An 18,788-nucleotide genomic window follows, 5' to 3' on the forward strand; every position below is an offset into this window, starting at 1 on the left:
AATAATATTATTTATATATATATATATATATTATTATTATAATGGCCATTATAATAAATATAATGGCCATTATATAATGGTGCATATATATATATATATACTAAACAAAAAATATATATATATTTTTTATATATATATATATATATTTTTGTTTTTTGTTTAGTTCCTGTTTTACTTTGTAGGGTCACTTCCCATGTGTCATGTCTTGTTTGACTTCCTGCCTTGTGTTTTCCCGCCCTTCTGATTGTCTGCCCCGCCCTGATGTGTTTTACCTGTTCATCAGCCCTCATGTCACCTGTTTCTCGTTACACGCCTCGCTACCTTGTGTATTTAGTCAGTGTGCTGTCAGTTTGTGGTCCTACTTTGTGTCAAGACGTTCTGCCTGTGCCTAGTGCTCTGTTTCCAAGTGTACCCCCCCCCCCCACCCCTTTTCCTGTTTTTTTTTTTTATTACTGCCGGCTTACTTGGACTGTAAGTTTATGTCTTATTATGAAATTATTGCAAATCTCCCTCTTACCTCCTCCTCATTTCTTCTGTGATTTGGGTCCTAACCTGCTAATTCTGAAAACGTGACAAAACCGTAATTAATCTTGAATCTAATTGTTCCTGTCAGCATCAGACATACAAGAGTGTCAAGTCCATATCACACACACACACACATACACACACACACACACACACACACACACACACACACAACACACAGACAGACACACACACACTTTAATAATAGATGTTTCTCCGTTTCTCTGTGCAGGAGTTTGGAGTGCCCTTCATGGAGACTAGTGCTAAATCTGGACTGAATGTGGAGCTGGCCTTCACTGCAGTGGCCAAGTGAGTCTCACACACATATACAACACAACAGCGTGAAGGAGCGCACACACGGCACACAAACTCTCAAAACTTTGAAAGAATATGTAACTTTTGAGAGAAGACGTTACACAATCTTCCTCTTACAAATCTAGCATAAACACACCCCTCCTCAGTTCAGTACACTGAGGTTATGCCACAATAGTCTTATTATGATTATGGTGGCTAATTTAAACCAGTGCAGTGCATTTACACGTAGTTTAAAAACCTGATTTTATATTTGGGTTAAATAAAATTTCTCAAATGCCATGTAAACACCTTACCCTGACTAAAATTCTTGAGTTCTCATACCCCGGTTAACAGAGCTAGATAAGTCCTTTGGTAACCGAGGTATTTGTGCATGTTTACATCTTAACAATCTTAATTCATAGAATTCCGAATCGATTAATATTTTTTAATAAAAAAAAAAATGTGTATGTCTACTGCAATCACATGGGAAAAGTAACTACATTTACACACTGAGAATCAGGTTTTTTTATCGAGAATGGTTTTTGAATCAAATCAATTTTGAATCGAATCTTGAGCCTAAAAATCAATATCGAATTGTGACATTTTCTGAATCGTGCACCCATAATTGCAAGTACTATCAATCAAACCCATGTCTAGACGGACGAGGAGACACAGTTTTTCTTTTGTTTTGATTTTGACAAAGGTCAACCTGAAAAGCCCTATTCTGAACAGTTGAACGTTGGCAGAGCACCACCTGCTGTACCGGAGGTAGAGTCACTCCCGTCATGTTTCCCATTCTTCCCTTCATGTACACGGGGGAGGACTGTCATCACCCGGTTATTCACTTAAGACCGGTTACTGCTGTGCATGTAAACACACTGAATAACAGTGGTGGAAGAAGTATTCAGATCCTTTACTTAAAGCTTTAGTGCGTGACTTTTTGATATTAATGAACGTCTGTTACATTCAAGCCATCGCCAAATGAGTTGCTACAAAGCTAATCAAGGGAGGGTGGTGCGGTGCGCGGTCACAGAAGGCTTGTATCATGTGGACGTGCTGACAGTTTTGTTGTCATTACTTAGAATTCCTCATGGGGGAGACAGAAATTACGCATATTAAAGAGAGTTTGACCAACTATGGAATCGAATGTTCTGAGCTATCATTTATGCGATTGGTTCCAAGGTGGTCATGTGTAGGGCTAGGATGATTCGTCGACATAGTCGACGTCATCGATTACATAAATGCGTCGACACAAATAATTTGCGTCGACACGTCACTAAATAAAATAAATAAAACTTGTGCGCAAATTAATTAATGTAATGCGGAACTAATGTAGTGTGGAAATACTGCTCATAGCCGAGCTCCTCCGCCTACATGCAGGTTGACCGACAGTCCAGTGAAAGGACGAGTATGACGAGTGGTGGCGACCCACAAGAGTTCCCCGCTGGCCTGTTTAAGATTGCAAGTTTGGCAAAGCTTTGAGACTGTATGGCTGCAGTCTGGAGCCTCCCGTGTCATGCCTTCTAGTTTTATTCGGCGTTGTTCAGCAGTTGTTGGGTATGTGAGTGGAAATACATCCAACATGCTAACGCATATCCGACGCCATCACCCAGATGTGCCAATCACTGGAGCGAGACAAAAAAAAACTGTCCAACTTCTCCTCCCTACAGTGCTTAACCAGCCTTTAGATACAAATAATTAAAGTAAAATTAAAGGAAGAAGAGCTTGGATGTTAAACAAGAGCTTATTCATTATTTTACCTACTGTTAAAAAAAGCAAATACAGGCTAATCTCTCATACACTACTCTTTTTGCACTTGCTCTGTTTACTTTAAGTTTTTATTTTTGTATTCCTCCTGAAAGTGACTTTATTTTGCGGTTGGATTGATAGCCAGATATTATTTAAAAGATTTTAAATTAATAGAGATTTGAACCTTATTGAAATTTGTTTTGTGTAAATTGTTAATAATTGAGCAATGGCAAAATAATCGCTAATTGAAAAATTAATCGAAAAGTTTATCGTTAGATTAGTCGACTAATCGAAAAAATAATCGCTAGATTAATCGTTTAAAAAATAATCGTTTGGGACAGCCCCAGTCATGTGTTTCGTGGACTCCATGTTGGATACCAACATTCATCTGATTCCCATTGACATAGTGCAGGGAATAGTGGAAACATGTAATCAATTATTTTAAAAAATGACATAAATCACTGAAAAAATGCCCAACTGTTGCGTGTTTGGCTGCAAGTAACTAGTAAATAAAGCTGTTAAATTAATCTAGTGTAGTAAAAGGTACAATATTTCACTCTGAAATGTAGTGAAGTAGAAAGTGTCAGGAAAAGAAAAGACTCAAGTAAAGTAAAAGTATCTCAAATTTTTACTTAAGTACATTACTTGGGTAAATGTACATAGTTACATTCCACCACTGCTAAATAATAGCAAACTTTAGATGGATATTGCTGTGTAACTAACGGTATTACAATTCTCTACTTCTGCTACTTTTAGCTTGCCACAGATAACCATTTCAATGGCTTTATCACAAAAGTAAAACATCAAGTAATCACACCATAGCTCAGCAGACAGGAGTCAAGCTGATACACGTTTAAAAGCTAAGAGCAAGATAGCCAATGCTCTTATCTTTTAAAATGAGTCTGGTAATAATAGGGGAGAGGAGGGTTATTAGGATTTATTTTTTGATGTGGCATACATTGGCAATTGTTCCCTACGGCCATGGCATGATAATGGAAAAATGTCAAACTTAAGCATTCAAATAGACAGGCACACCACTACAAATTGAGCTGTTAACAGGGACAGCGTAGCCTCCAGGCTAATTCTGGCACATTTTTACTTTTATGTTTTATTAGTGTGCATTGTCCCTGACAAATAAAAATGAATAATAGGAGATCACTATCTTAGCCAAATGTTTATCTTTGACAGCAGCACATCTTATAGTATTGTTATGCTTGTCTTATATTTCTTAATAATGAGGACAGTTTGTGTGGAGTTGTGTGGAGCCTCGTTATTGTAACAGGCTGCCATGTTGGGGTGTTGCCAAGCTTGACAGCGTGGCACACAACGGCATGAATATACAGAATATGACACCAGCTCTTTTCTTGTTGCTGTCCTCTAGCTGTATGATAACACTTTTTCAGTTTTCACATCTTTCTCCATTTTTATCTGCTCTCTCCAAATTTCTCCAGCACATCATCTGTCACATTTCTAATTTCTAACTCTCTAATTACACTTTTCCTTGACTTCAGTGATATTGAATCACTAAAAACCCGGGCATTATGCATCTTTTATGTGCCTTCATTTTTCTATGTACATTTTATGTTTTTCTTCTTCACTTGTAATACGTGTGGGTTTTTTTTTTACAGTGAAAGATAATGCGGGTTTCTCTATTATTATTGTAAGTCACATTCTGTCAGCTCTCATGAGCTAATTAAGACTTCAGCATGAAGTTTTAGAGTTCTTCTGGCTGTAGCTTCACATTTATTGGACAGTTATGGGAGTGGTATATGGGTTATCTTCTCATCTTACTTTAGACAAAAAAGCCAATTATTGTACTTTATAAAATGTCAGACTTTTACTTTTAAGGTGGAAAAAAATAGATCTGTCTGGCTATAACATATACTGTATACTCTGGTAGGATATCTTTTGATGTTTACATTTAGTAAATATTAAAACCCGTGTTTGTTTGTTTTTACGGCTGCACCAATTCATTTAAAGTGCCCATATTATGAAAAAACACTTTTTCTGGGATTTGGGGTGTTCTTTTGAGTCTCTGGTGCTTCCACACACATACAAACTTTGAAAAAAATCCATCCATGCTGTTTTGAGTGAGACACGGTTTCTGAATGTGTCCTGCCTTCAGTCTCCTGGTGAGCTGTTCAAAATCGGCCTCGGACTGTGACGTCACAGTCCGAAATGAGCTGGCTAACCACAACCGTTAGCTCGTAGTGTTAGCGTTAGCCGGCTAATGCTAGCGCTAGCCGGCTAACGCTAGCATGCTACGTCGTTCTCAATAGCAAAGCACTGCTACAACACACACAAGTTCACCATAGTCTACAAAAGAACTACTTACATGTGCGCCCTCATTTAGAAGTCTCCCAGCTAATCCTGCCTTGTAACTGACCAAAGTTGAAGAAACAGGCTTTCTTTTACTGTCTCTAGAGTTAGCTAGCTGACATGCTCTACATCTGAGCTACTGCGCATGTGCGAGTGCAATCAAAGATAGTAGTGAAGAAGAAGATGAAAAGAGGTCTCACTCTGTAGCTAAAACAGAAACCAGGTGAAAAGAGGATCTGCAGCAGTGAGAGAGAGCTGTGCAGTACAACAAATATATGGTGTTTTTTGAAAATTAAACCATGTAAACCTATTCTGGTACAACCTTAAAATACAGTTATGAACCTGAAAATGAGCATAATATGGGCGCTTTAATAGAAATACTTAGTGCACATTTCACCAAAATTCAACATTTTGTACCTTTTTGGCAACTTTAGGATCTTGGGCCCAGTGTCCAGTCATGTAACACTCTCATACAAATTCACAAAGAATGGATTGCGCCAACCCATAAATTGGGCATCACTTGCCACCGCTATCTGCCCCGTCTCAAAATCTGATTCACTAAATATATTGCGCTAATGATAATACAGCCCAAACGCGTCCGTAATGTTTTGCATTGGGGTACAAATTGCCCTTTTTTGCATCTGATTGTAAATATCCATGTGGCAAAGAATAAATGTTGGCCGTTACGCCAAGAACACAGTAGGCAGAACATTGGTAGAGAGAAAAATAAAGACGGTTTGTTTTTTTTTTTTTTTGACCGCAAGCTCGAGGTGCAGAGGCATTGCTCAAATTTTCAGGCAAGGGATTTAAACTTCAGAGATTTCATATCCCAGTCTGTCCGTCTGGTGTTTTCAAATGCACCTTCGGGATGTAAAAGAAGCTGATTTGAGGCGGAGGACCCCCACCCCCTTTTATAAATGTGCTGAATTACCACCAACTGTCTGAAGATGCTTATTATTTAACTGTAACTGCGTGTGGCTATTAGCGCTGATCTTTTTAAACTGGACAAGGCTTATTTGCATAGAAAGATGCCACTTGCGCCAAATGTATGCATATTACCTTATACATGAAAATAGCACAGGAGCACTGAACTGCCATTTTGCTTGCAGTGCAGTTAGGGGTGCATTTCACCCTGTGCAGGGGCTTTTAGAATTACACGCCTTATCTTTTTCTTATTTGTGCTGTTTTAGCATGCAATCCTTTTGTACATTGGCCTGTCAGAGTAGAGCCGTTTTTCCATATTTGGATCTTTACCCATCTGTCACGTAAACAAGAACGGTTCAAAGGCATGTGGTTGAACCAGATTATAAAGATGATGAAACTGACAAACAATGGGGAAGCAATTAACACTAGTGGATGGACCTGTTTGAAGCTGATGGCAAAAACAGCAAAACAATTAACACCTATTTAATTACAAATTCACAGTTTGGGGTTTCCTCTTGCTAAACTCTTGGAATGCATCAACTATGTGCGCCGAACATAGTTTTGAAATGGCAGCTGCAGTACCACACATTGATACAGCGACTGTCTCAATCAAGTATCAAAGAGCTTTAAGTTTGTGGAATGGAAATCTGTTGCAGCCTGAAATTTCCAACCCAGTCTCACAGAAATGTGTGAAATGACCACGATCTCTTAACCCCACATTCCATGGTGGTGGCACGTTCTGTACTGTAGGAGCCTTTGGCGTTTGTTACTGACGTAAAAAGTCTCCTGTAGCGTCTAGCCCTCTAGCGTCTTATTTAGACACCCTTGGTCGGGACTCTTGGCGTCACTTTTTGAGGCCCTGGGTCGGGATGTACATTTAACTGACATGCGGCACAAAAACGGGAGTTAGGTTTAGCAAAAGACGGTGGGTGGGGTTACAATATGTACGTTTTAGTGACACGCGGTACAAGAATGAGACATGAACCCCAGTCTCTTGGGTGTAAGTCCTGTGTTTGACCCTTCAATCACCCCAACCAACCTGCTTACGCAGATTTTCGGTCTTTCATACTACTCGCCACCGTTGTCGCTCCTAATACTACGTCATCTTACAGCACCGGGGTCGAGCAGCTGCTCTGCCCGGTGCGTTCCATACAGCCGCTGAAAGGTGATTTTTGCGTCGGTATCCGATGTTCCGAGCCACTGACCAAGCGTCCGTATTTTACGAGTTGGGAATGAGAACGGGTTGGTACGTGCCCCACAGATACAATTTAGGTTTAGGCAACACAACCACAAGGTTAGGGTTAAAGGTGCCCTGCCATACAAAACCGTTTTTACTTGCATTTTTTGAAATATGTTATGTCCATATGTGTTTGTTATGTTGTGAATGTGAAAATGTCAGTTCTAGCCACTGAGAAGAAATAAGCAGAGAAATCAGGCCAATTACAAAAGCTGGTCAGTCTGACATCATGTTGCCTGAGCTCATTACTATTCATGAGCTCGCCCAGTTGGGCTGGGTAAAGGATTCTGACAGCCAGGCTCTCATTGGCTAGCTGTTAGCCAATCATACTCAAACAGCTTAGCTTGTTGAATATTAATGAGAACTGGCAGAAATCGAGCGGAGTCTTCCGGTAGGCTTTCTATACCACGCTAGAATGGCTTGAAACAAGGTAACCAATTAATTTTTTCCACAAAAAATGTTAGTCCATTTTAGAACTTCAGACATTACCAAAAAGTCATGAAATATGTGTGGCAGGGCACCTTTTAAAATAAGCAAGCATGTTTTACGTAACTTAAGTCACGTACGTAAGTTGTCTTCTGGTTGAAAGTCCCGTTTTTGACGATCTTGGGACGTCTTCCCGGTGCGTTCAATGCAGACGGTAAAGGGTGATTTTATTTTTAGCCGACAGCCACACCAAGTGTCTGTATTTAACGAGTTGGGCGTGAGAACGGATTGGTATCAAAGGTATGGCCAATATGCTTTTGCTCTCTATCTACTGGGCTGTGTTGAACCAGGGGATTTGAGTGTCCACCACGACAAAGGCTCCTAACTGACTTTCCATTGGCGGTGTTTCTATGGTGCTGGCACGTCATTTGCCGCCACCCATGTAATGGGGTGTTACGAGGTCTTTGGTATTTCACGTATTTCTGTGAGATCAGGCTGGGAATTTCACTTCATTTCATTTAGCTAAAAAAAAATGGAAGGCTTTGGAAAATATTTCAATTATGCTGAAGTGACATGTCCTCTTTTATTCCATAGGGACAGAGCTTGTTAATAAACATCAGTATAAAATACAAGGTGTAAACATGCCAGAGTTAGCATAAATACCAATTCCAAAAGTCCGGACCAAGGTTCATGTTTTTGTTACATTGTATACATTTGATCTGGTAAGTTTTGGTTTCACACTGCAGTTTTGCAAGCACACTAAAGATCTCTACGTGACAAAACTACGTCCTGCCGTCATCACATACGTGAGCTGCGTCTCCAGATAATTATAATCGATTGGTTTGTTGATGGGCTTCCCCGTCCCTCTCTCTGTGTCGGAGTTTTTTCAACTGACTGCTGCTCTCCCCTTTTGTTGTGATGTTGAGATGCAAGATACAGGGATATTTCTTTCTGGAGCATTTATTCAGAGACAAACTGAAACCTACACTGTACATTTACTACCACTTAACAAATAAACTGCTGATGTATTCTCTGCTCTGATAGCCGACAGCTGTCTTCTTTGAGCGCATTCACCGTCACTCTCTCTCTCTCTCTCTCACTAAGCACCGAAGCTGTTCCCTAAAGGAGCTTCCCGGTCTTGTAACACAAGGGGAAGCCTGCCAGAGCTTCTTGTATTTGGTCCGAAAGTCCGAACCATCCAAAAATGCTTTCACACTACAAACGAACCGGACCATGGTTCAGTTTGGTCCGGACCGAGACCACCTCTTTTTATCGGACCAAAATTTGGTCTTTTGATCCGGACCGTGGTCCGGGGGAGGTTTCACACCTGTAATTTTGGTTCGGATCAAACTAAAAAGTCTGAAAGTCCGGACCAAACGAGGTATGTGTGAAAACGCCCTAAAACCAGTGGTGGAATATAACTAAGTACATTTACTCAATTACTGTACAAATTAGAGGTACTTTGAGTCTTTCCTTTTTGACACTTTCTACTTCTACTCTGCTACATTTCAGAGAGAAATATTGTACTTTTTACATTACATTGATCTGACAGCTTTAGTTACTAGTGACTTTACAAATTAATATTTTTGCACACAAAACACATGTAGTTTATAACATATGATATTTTATTATAAATTAAACTACCCAACACTATACAGGCCTACAAGTCCAGCTGAAATGAATTAAACACTTAGTTGATCTGTTTTGATCGTATCCAGTTTCTAAAATGTGAGGATTTTTCTGCATTGAGTACTTTTACTTTTAATACTTAACAGTAAGTACATTTTCCTGATGATACTTAAGTAGCTTTTATAATCCAGGACTTTTACTTGTAACTATGTGGTATTAGTACTGTTTATGTAAGTAAAGGATCTGAATACTTTTTCCATCACTGTCTTCGTTAAGAAGTATTTGACTGCCACGACATGCTGTTGTGATATTCTATAATGCAAAAAACCCAGTGCAGTTTGAATTCTGCCTGTCTCCACCTGTTGCTAGTTAGGGTTAGCACAGCCTCATGTGTATTCTCTCTCTCTCACTCTCATTTTTACTCTCAGAGAACTGAAGCACAGGACCATGAAGGAGCCCGATGAGCCTAAGTTTCAGCTGCAGCAGTACGTCGACAAAGAAATGAGGACTGTCGGCTGCTGCCGCACGTAGACCACATCCTGTATGCGTGTGAGAGAGAGAGAGAGAACAGGTACATTGTATTAGAGTAGTAATTAACCGGGTGTGTCTGGGAATTATGACGTTTGTTATTGTTTGTATCAACAAATTTACGCATTGGGAGTGAGAACAGGTTGGTATCAAAGGTATGGCCAATTTGCTTTCTCTCTCTCTCTCTCTCTCTCTCTCCTCTCTCTCTCTCTCTCTCTCTCTCTACTGACCCACCTATCCTCTGCAACTGTGAATGTAATATATATAACTCCTATCTACATGCTACATGCTTGCACACACAAATCCATGTACACACACACATACCTTTGTAACTTTACTTCACGGCCTTTACTTTTTTCCCATCAGCGTGATGTACATTTTTTAAATGTCCTTTTAATTTTGTGCCCTGGAGCTTTGTAGTTTGAAAATACCTGTCTTGTTGAGACAAGAAGAACATAGACACAAATATGTTGAATGTTAAATCGATCTGGTTAAAGTAATAGAAGTGATTAGATCTTATCAACACGTTTGTCCAGAAACTATTGCACCTAATGTAAGCTGCCAAATGGCACTGTGTGCTGTTTATGAACAGGATATCATATGATAACTGTTTTTTAATACTTGTGATCATGACTATCATTATACTGATCTGTGAAATTTTAATTTGAGCTCTTTACCTTTTTTATACATAGATTGTTTAGTTTAGGTTTAAAGCTGTTATGCGAAGCATTTTAAACCTACCATAGTAATGAGTAGACCTTATTAAATGTAAAAATAAAACAAGACCATCAGCGAAGAGACTGACTCTACTCTGCGTTTGCTTTATGGCATGAAACCAGAAACCAGTCAATCTTTTTTGAGAAAGGGAAAGTCCCTTAAATGTCCCGTGCCAGGTGGTCCATTAAGGGGGCTGGGCCGCCGTCCCTCCTGCAATTCCAGTTGTGATTTACATATGTAAATGAAAAATGGTTGTTATTGCTGTGTTGTGTATTGATTTCAATTGTTACTTTCATAACTCATTATTACAGAAATGTGTAACTACGTGTAATGAAAACGCGCTGCCTACAATCTTTGTATGCTATAGGGGGGGGGAAATTGTGCGGCCAAGAAATGTTGCCAATGGATTTTGGTTATTTTGGTCCGTTTGTTCATAGTGCTCACATTTTTCTATATATTTTTTTTTATTCATATTCTTTTCTGGCTAATAATGACATTTTTAAATGAACGTGGCAACACTGCAGCAGCTAGAAGGCTACTTGACCACGCTGGTCAACCAGTTAGTAGCAACGTAGTCTCGCATTGCCAGACCTTCCTCCACAGGCCTGCAGAGGAGGGTCTGGCTAGTCCACACAGCATTCTGTGATGGGAGAAAAACGTGCTGTGGTTTATTGCTGCTGCAAAATAGCCTCTGGAAGGAACTTGTTTTGGTGGAACATGTGTACATTCAAAAGTAGTTTTAGTCGTGCAACAGAAAACTCAGATTGGACAGATAGTCTAGCTAGCTGTCTGGATTTACCCTGCAGAGATCTGAGGAGCAGTTAACCATAGTCCTCAGAAATCCACCGGAGTTTAGAACGCCAACACAAAGAAAGCGGAAGGTAACGGACATCTGGCCGAAAAGAAGGAATTTCTGGCAGCACCGGAAGTGGAAGGTCGTGGATATAGACTAGTAGCAACGTAGTCTCCCATTGCCAGACCGTCCTCCACAGGTGGGAATAAGAGCTGGCTGAGTCTGTGCACAGCACCGGAGCTAAAACATCGACACATCACCGACCATGACATCCAAAACACAAGATTCACTCTGAGTGGCTTCTCTGACGTGAGAATTTCTTTGCAACACAAGTTGGAAAAGAAATCTCGATCCAAGGTCCACTTAGAGTAGCCTTTTCTGGAGCTTTCTACCACATCTCCCTCTCTTCGTCAGCACATGGAGTAAATTTTCTGATGAATACCAGATAAACCCTGTCAGCTTTAACAAAACTTTAAACAATACTGATTTATTCAATATTCCAAAAATCTCCTCCATGGTCCGATGAAGATGGTGAGATGTGGTTGTAACCTCCAGATAAAGCTAGTACGTTGAGTTATTGATCTTGTTTTTTTTATGTTTTTTATTTAGATAAGAGGATATATTAATCTCCACTTTTTGTAAATACACAATACATTTTCAACTATACATACTATCGTATGAATGTCAAACTGCTACAGCAGACTTTTTTTATTTAATTCTTAATTTAAATACTTAAATGTCCAAACAATGTATAAAATAAACATGAACTTAGCATAAAGTGCCAGTGTTTGACTGAACCCATTCCTCACTTGTTTTGTAGTACATGTTGTTGCGTAGAAATGTAGCCATTGTTATTGGATCTTTAGCTGAACTATGGCATTTCACAGGAATTTGTATCTTTTTTTGTTTGAGGTTTTATCAAATGTGGTTTAATAATGCTGTCTGCTTATGTTTAAAATACGAATTGTATCATAAAATACTATGAATACAGATTGAATTTGCTTTATTATATGCGTTATATGGGTACACTAAATATTGATATACAGATTTTACAATAGATTTTCAGTATAAATCAGAAGTCATTCATTTCTTGTTAACTTGTAACCTGTATGCTGTTCTGTTGTATCAATCTCCAGTGTTAACAATAAAGAATCAGTCAACAGAGAATGAGTTGTTGTTGCCTGTGGGTGAGCCGTGATGAAGCTCACACATGGATCTACGCCGCCACCATCTGGCCGTCGTGATATTACAACATTGACATGGCTGTTTTGTTTTTATTATAATCTTTTATTTAACCAGGAGAAAACCCATTGAGATAAATAATCACTGTTTCAAGGGTGACCTGGCCAAGACAGGCAGCAGCACAAGAAACGCAAAAGGACAAAGATAATAGAACTAAAATAAAGCAAAACAATATACGTTACATCAATTTAAAATAGCCATTTTTGTAACCAGGAAAAAAATGATCTAAAATCTAGACCTCTTAAAGAGTCTGCCTCCATTTCTGTCATTTTGGATTTAAAAGCATTTACCGAGAATAATTAATTTAGTCTCAAGTCCTTCTGCAGCGTACTCCATGCAGAGGGGGCTGGTTGCATTTGTGCAACATGATGTGTATTCACACTACCTTTACCTTAAACTAATGCCATAAAGAAAACCATATGTATGTATAGGGCAATGTCAAATTGGAACATATTGCCACTGGATGTAACGCAGATTACAAGTGAGATCAGTTTTAAAAAGGGAGTAAAATTAGCAATTAGTCAAAAATAAATCATCTTAAACTGCATATGAGAGTGGGGGTGTGAATGTGGATTCATGTTCTGTTGTTAACCTAAGTACCAACGTGTCTATTGGTCACTTGTGTCAAACATTTGTTGAGAAGGAAATGTGAACGTATCGGTGGAACTATATTTTATTGATAATGTGGATTTATTAATTATATAGTATTTATTGTATTGGTAATATGGAAGCATTAATGTAATGTTGATTGTTTAGTTTTTTCTTTTGTGTGGACCCCAGGAAGAATAGTTGTTGCTACGGTAACAACTAATGGGGATCCTAAATAAATAAATAAACAACCATCATGACAGGGGAAAAGCTGAATTATGTTACTAGAAAGACACCAACAATTCTGAGAAAACTAACTTTAATGCTGAGCCACAGGGCCATTACTCCAAATGGGAGTCGGTATTACAAATGGAAATTTGACATTTATTTATGGAAAAGCAGCTTTCCAAAATGCAGTATCAACCTTTGAAAATTAGAGATATATGCGATTTGCGCTAATGGCTGACAAGCACTATTTTCTAAAAAATGGCTCCGATTTTTTTTCTGAATGATCCAGGGGTCTAGATTCTGGGTTTAGTTTCCACGATGCTGTGATATTCCTAGAGCAGAACTCCTTAGCTCACAATAGACTAACACAGACTATTTTTTTTATTATCTTTTAGGGGTGCCAGGATCAAGTTTAGAAAGGGCTAAAATCGCCCCTGTGTAGCACCCTCTCTTTACAGTGCCTTGGAATACCAAAAGAGGTAAATGTAATGGAACTTATTGTGGTGCTTTTATAAAAACACACTCTCGCTTGACTAATGGCCACTGGTGGAATGTAACTTAGTACATTTACTCAAGTACTGTACTTAAATATACATTTGAGGTACTTGTACTTTACTTGAGTCTTTTCTTTCCGTGCCACGTTCTACTTCTACTCTCGCTACATTTCAGATATAAATATTATACTTTTTACTCCACTACATTCATCTGACAGCTTTAGTTACTTGTTACTTTACAAATGAAGATGCTTGCACACAAACACACTTGTAGTTTATAAAATAGGATTGTGTTATAAATTAAACTACACAACAATATGTAAGTCCAGCTGAGATGATTAGACCATTAAACTAAAATGTGAGGATTTTTTTGCGTTGAGCACTTTTACTTTTAATTTAAACTTTTTAAACTTGTACATTTTCCTGATGATACTTACATACGTTTACTTAAGTAACATTATCAATGCAGGACTTTTACTTGCAGCATAGTATTTTTTTACAGTGTGGTGTTAGTACTTTTACTTAAGTAAAATATGTAACTACTTCTTCCACCACTGCAAATGACCCACTTTGCTGTCTTTTTTGTCAACCAAAGGTCATTTAAATGTATATAGCACTTGGAATGCACTTCCAAGTGCTATGCAAGCGACTGACAAAGCAGGATGTTAAACCTGGTAAAATGTTAATAACATATAATAGAATAAAAAAAATGCTAATGTTCAACAGTGAAATATTGAACAGAAAAAGAGTCAAATAAATGACAAAAAATGGTAATGGTATACAATAATAAAAACACAAAATTATAAAAACGCTACAGTACGTAAAAGCCAGAGAGTTAAATAAAAACACACAAATTACACAAACACTATTAAGCCAGACTAAAATGTTGGGTTGTTAGTTTACATTTTAAAAAATATCAATATTCTCAGATCCTCTGGCAGTCCACTTCTGGTGCTTTGAACTAATACAAATAATTGTTAAATCACTTAGAAAACTGACAGTTAACCATGACTTTAAAAAAGGTGTGACCTGTGCTCTCCTTTTGGTCTTACCACTCCTGCACAGAAGTTTGAATGAATTTGAGCTGATTTATTTTATTCCGGTTGACCAGAAAGCACAGTGTAGCCTCGTAAAAGTCTTACCAGCTAGTTATAAAAAGCCTGCATCAGTTGCTCAGAGGCGTTATTATGGAACCCACGCAACTTCAAGCCAAGACCCGCCCTTCAATAAGCATTCACACGCTACTATTGGCCAGGCGTCCATATGCAAGGTAACGGAACCCAATTTGTTCAGGTCCTATCCCCTGACCAGTCGGCTATCCTAACCTTAACTTCTAGAGGTCAATGGCTAACCCCAACCAATCGGGCCGCTTTGTAGGGCGGGACTTACCTGAGAAGTTGCGTGGGATCCATAATAGACAGTCCTTCCAGAAAAACGCGATTATGCGATCGCGCAATCCCAAAGCCAAAGTCCGCATATTTCTGCGGGGGCCGCGTTTTTTCAAATATGCCGCACTTTTGCCTCATAAATTGCCGATTTCAGCGCAAAATATGCGGGGCTTGCATGATTTCATAATCCCCGCATTTTCGGTGCAAAAAAGTCACACATATCTTAGCCGAAAGTTGAAAAATAAGAAAAAAAGCCATTTTCCCCGTTGCCATGGGAACGACGTGAACATCATCGAAAAGTAGGGTGTTGGGGGAATCATTTTTTTCTCTTTTCATCAAACCGCAGTTTTGCAAGTTCCCATAATTATTGCATGTTCCCGCGATTCCATCGCATAAAACTGAATTAATATCCCGCATGTTCCATCGCATTTTTTAAGAAAACGTGCCCGCATAATCAAGGATTTTTACCCGCAACAATCACAAAAAAACTGAGCCTTGAAATTACATTTCAAATCTAAAATCACTCTGAGTTTTCTTGCGTCTAGGCTTGGGTTGATTCCCAGTGTATGTAGTTCGGAGGCCTGTTTCCCGTACTCCCTCATGGCCCTGAATAGTTTGAACATGGAACTCTCGGAGAGCTCTGTACAATAAACTGACTGCACTGACTCAGGCTACATTTACATCGCTAACGTTTTGGTTTTTAAGCGGAGTTTTAAGCCAAAAAGCGATCTCTGTGCACACAAAGTGTTTTCAGCTCCAGCAGAAGAACTAATGTCTGGTTTAAAACTGACACGGCCAAGTTGAGTAACTTAATTAATAGCTGTGGATTGTTGTTTTTTTGTTAAAGGATGTGATAGTCTTTTTACCTTAGGAACAAAACAGGACGATCATCTCTGCCTCCCGAAATGTTTATGATACCTGAAACTTCAATGTGCGAGGAGGTGGGAGGGAGAGTGGGGGACAGCGAGGCCAGGCCGCATTAACCTGGATGGTACGATGTGTTACAGTGTGGGTGGGGAACATTGGGTAAACCCTGTTTTTCAAAGGCATAGAACACAGAGGGGTTTTCTTCTTGTTCAGTTTGTATCTCTCTGTTCTGTATGTTTACATAAAAACAATTAAAAAAAAAGTTGAAAAAGCATAGAACAGAGTGCAGGGTCATGGTAACATGTTCCCTTCAGTGCTGAGCCTGGCTTTAATTGGTCTTAAAATGTCTGACGCCGTGACATTTTGTAACAGGGTAGAAGAAAGGGAATGAGGAGGAGGAGGAAAACACAGTGACCAGCAGAAGGGTCAGCGTCACACTCTACGGGAGGAACACGTCATACAGGTAAGCAAGAGAACATCGTGACATTTTCAAACTGTTCTTTCAGTACCGTAGTAATAATTAGACCTTTGGAGATGGAAATTCCTGCGTTCTTTTGGACATTCAAAGCACCGGCCCTCAATGCCAAGCAGCTGAAAATGGGAGAGAATCTTAAAGCTTTTAATCAGGGAGGCATGCGGACCCAACATGAGGTTGGTAGGTTTCAAACCTATGTTTGAGTCCGACCTGTGACAATTTCCTGCGTGTCTTCCCCCCCTCTCTCTCTCTCACCTAGCTGTCCTGTCAAAGGCAGAAAAGGCCAAAAAATAATCTTAAAAACAAAACTACCGTCTGCGGCTGCAGAACCTGGAGCTCAGTGCCAGTGTTTCAGTGTGACTGTTAGAGAGTGTTCAGATAATTAAAAGGTATTTATTTAGAAGCGGGCTGGCTGGTTAGTTGGCTAACGACCAGCATTGCCACCCTGTGCCCCCCTTCTAGCCCCGCCCCTGAGCTCTAGACCACACTTGAAATGTACAGAGACCACAATTACAATTCGCGCCAAAGAGAGCAAGCATTTGGTGCGACAGCGCCGATGAAAAAAACCCGTCCTTTTAACGTTCACCTCTACTGTGTGGTGTCCACTTTTGCCCAGTCTGGTGCTCTCTCTCTCCTCCTGTTATTGTGTCCCTCGCTGTGCGTGGAAAATAAGGTTCCATGCATACATGATCAACACCGTGTGCTCGGACAGGCTGTGACTCACACTCTGACTAATGGTTATTCCAATGTCCGAAACCTGTGCCAGTCTGGAACACCATGACAATAACATCCTCCCTTTTTTTTGTTAGAAGGTGTGCGATTTGAAGCACAGGTTGACCTGAGGCCTTTTACCTGAAAAAAAGTTTAGTCACTCTACACAACTTTAGTTTTTCTGTCCCTGCTATATCGTTCGCCACAGCTAAGAAAGCCTTTAGGTTTAAGCCCCTCAGATTGGAATAATCTACCTGTAAACATTCGATCCGTTCTATCTCTTCACTCCTTTAAAAATGCCCTGTTTTCCTACTACAGTACCAACTGTACCTGTCCATAATCCTCTACAACGCCATGGTAACACCTCTTCTAATATCATTGTTAATATCCAGTTTCATTCCTGTTCTGCTTCAAACTTGATTATGACTGACTGATTATGATCAGATCAGATTTTTGTCTGTTTTCGTTTTAATTGTTGTGTCTAATTATGATTGTACTGTATATTTCTTAATTGTTAAGGACCCCCTCAAAAACGAGATGCTGCATCTCAAGGGGTTACTCCTAACAACGAAATGACCAACAATGGCTTTAATTAGATGTAAATGAAAGGCCTGCTGACCTGATTTTTGTATGGTGACTGCCATGCAACTACACATTTACTAAACTTGAAGTCTTTTAAGCGCGAATCATTAATCATTCTCTTATCACCCACATTTCCCGAGCTGTTTTAAACCTTAGAAACCTTTGGTATGCCACAACATGAGTGTGTATTTTTTCTGATCCAGTATTATCTCCTGAACTTGCAAAAATGTGCGCAGTGTTTGAAATGTACGGAAGACGATTAGGGCCACGTGTGAAAAAGGTATTTCAGTTCTGAGTTTAAAGTCATAATTTCTGAGAATGAAGGTAGAATTCCGTGTTCATGGAGCCAGAATTCTGAGAAAAAAAAGTCAGACTTTAAACTGACTTTAAACTGAGAATTCTGACCTTTTTTTTCTCAGAATTCTGACTTTCTGCACTCAAATACATTTTTCACGCGTGGTCCTAATCCTCTTTTGTAGAAACGTAACCCAGATTTCTGTTCAAAGGCATAATAGGCTACAGGAGATTGCACACTAGTGACAAATCTTCAAGTCAAAATCAAGAATTTGGAATGTTACAAACTCCAACACAAAACTTTGTTTTAAGCAATTGTTTCACGAATTAGAAACTTTCAATATAATACACAGTAAAACTCAGTTATAAGTGACGTGATCAGGTTCACAGTGAGCCTCTAGCATCGGCCCGGCTCATGCTGCAATGCCTTTCATTGTCAGCAGGGGTCGCACTCGTACCACAGATTTCCTGAGTCTAGCCACAGGCAGCACTTGCTCACTGCTGTTTTATTAACGGAAGAAATGAAGAAATGAAGAAATGAAGATCGACAGATGTCATGAACAAGGACTGGGTGCATTAAACTTCATGTATGGCCAGACAGATGAGTTATTTCTGAAAACAGATAAATGCGTTGTACAGTATGGTTAAGTTACATCCTGTACATCCAGTGTTGGGGCCATGTTTTCTTCCCGTCTACTGTCACTTTTTCCTGTGTCTTTCAGTCCCTCCACTATGTTCCACCATAAAAGATTCAGATCAATTTGCTCCGAACCTCTCT

General features: G+C 39.4%; 1 protein-coding gene across 2 annotated transcripts in view; it reads left to right on the plus strand.

The window, feature by feature from the left end:
• The window catches only part of LOC120551057 (ras-related protein Rab-26), a 118,587-nt gene extending 108,181 nt beyond the window's left edge, over nucleotides 1–10,406 (plus strand). For both annotated transcript variants that reach the window (XM_039788197.1, XM_039788198.1), the window contains 2 exons: nucleotides 758–834; nucleotides 9,532–10,406. In XM_039788197.1, the coding sequence (XP_039644131.1) occupies nucleotides 758–834; nucleotides 9,532–9,634 (180 nt within the window). In that variant the 3' untranslated portion in view covers nucleotides 9,635–10,406. The remainder of the gene's footprint in view (nucleotides 1–757; nucleotides 835–9,531) is intronic.
• The last annotated feature ends 8,382 nt before the right edge of the window (nucleotides 10,407–18,788 follow it).

This window comes from Perca fluviatilis, chromosome 21, assembly GCF_010015445.1.
Source record: "Perca fluviatilis chromosome 21, GENO_Pfluv_1.0, whole genome shotgun sequence".
NCBI classification, from domain to species: Eukaryota; Metazoa; Chordata; class Actinopteri; order Perciformes; family Percidae; genus Perca; species Perca fluviatilis.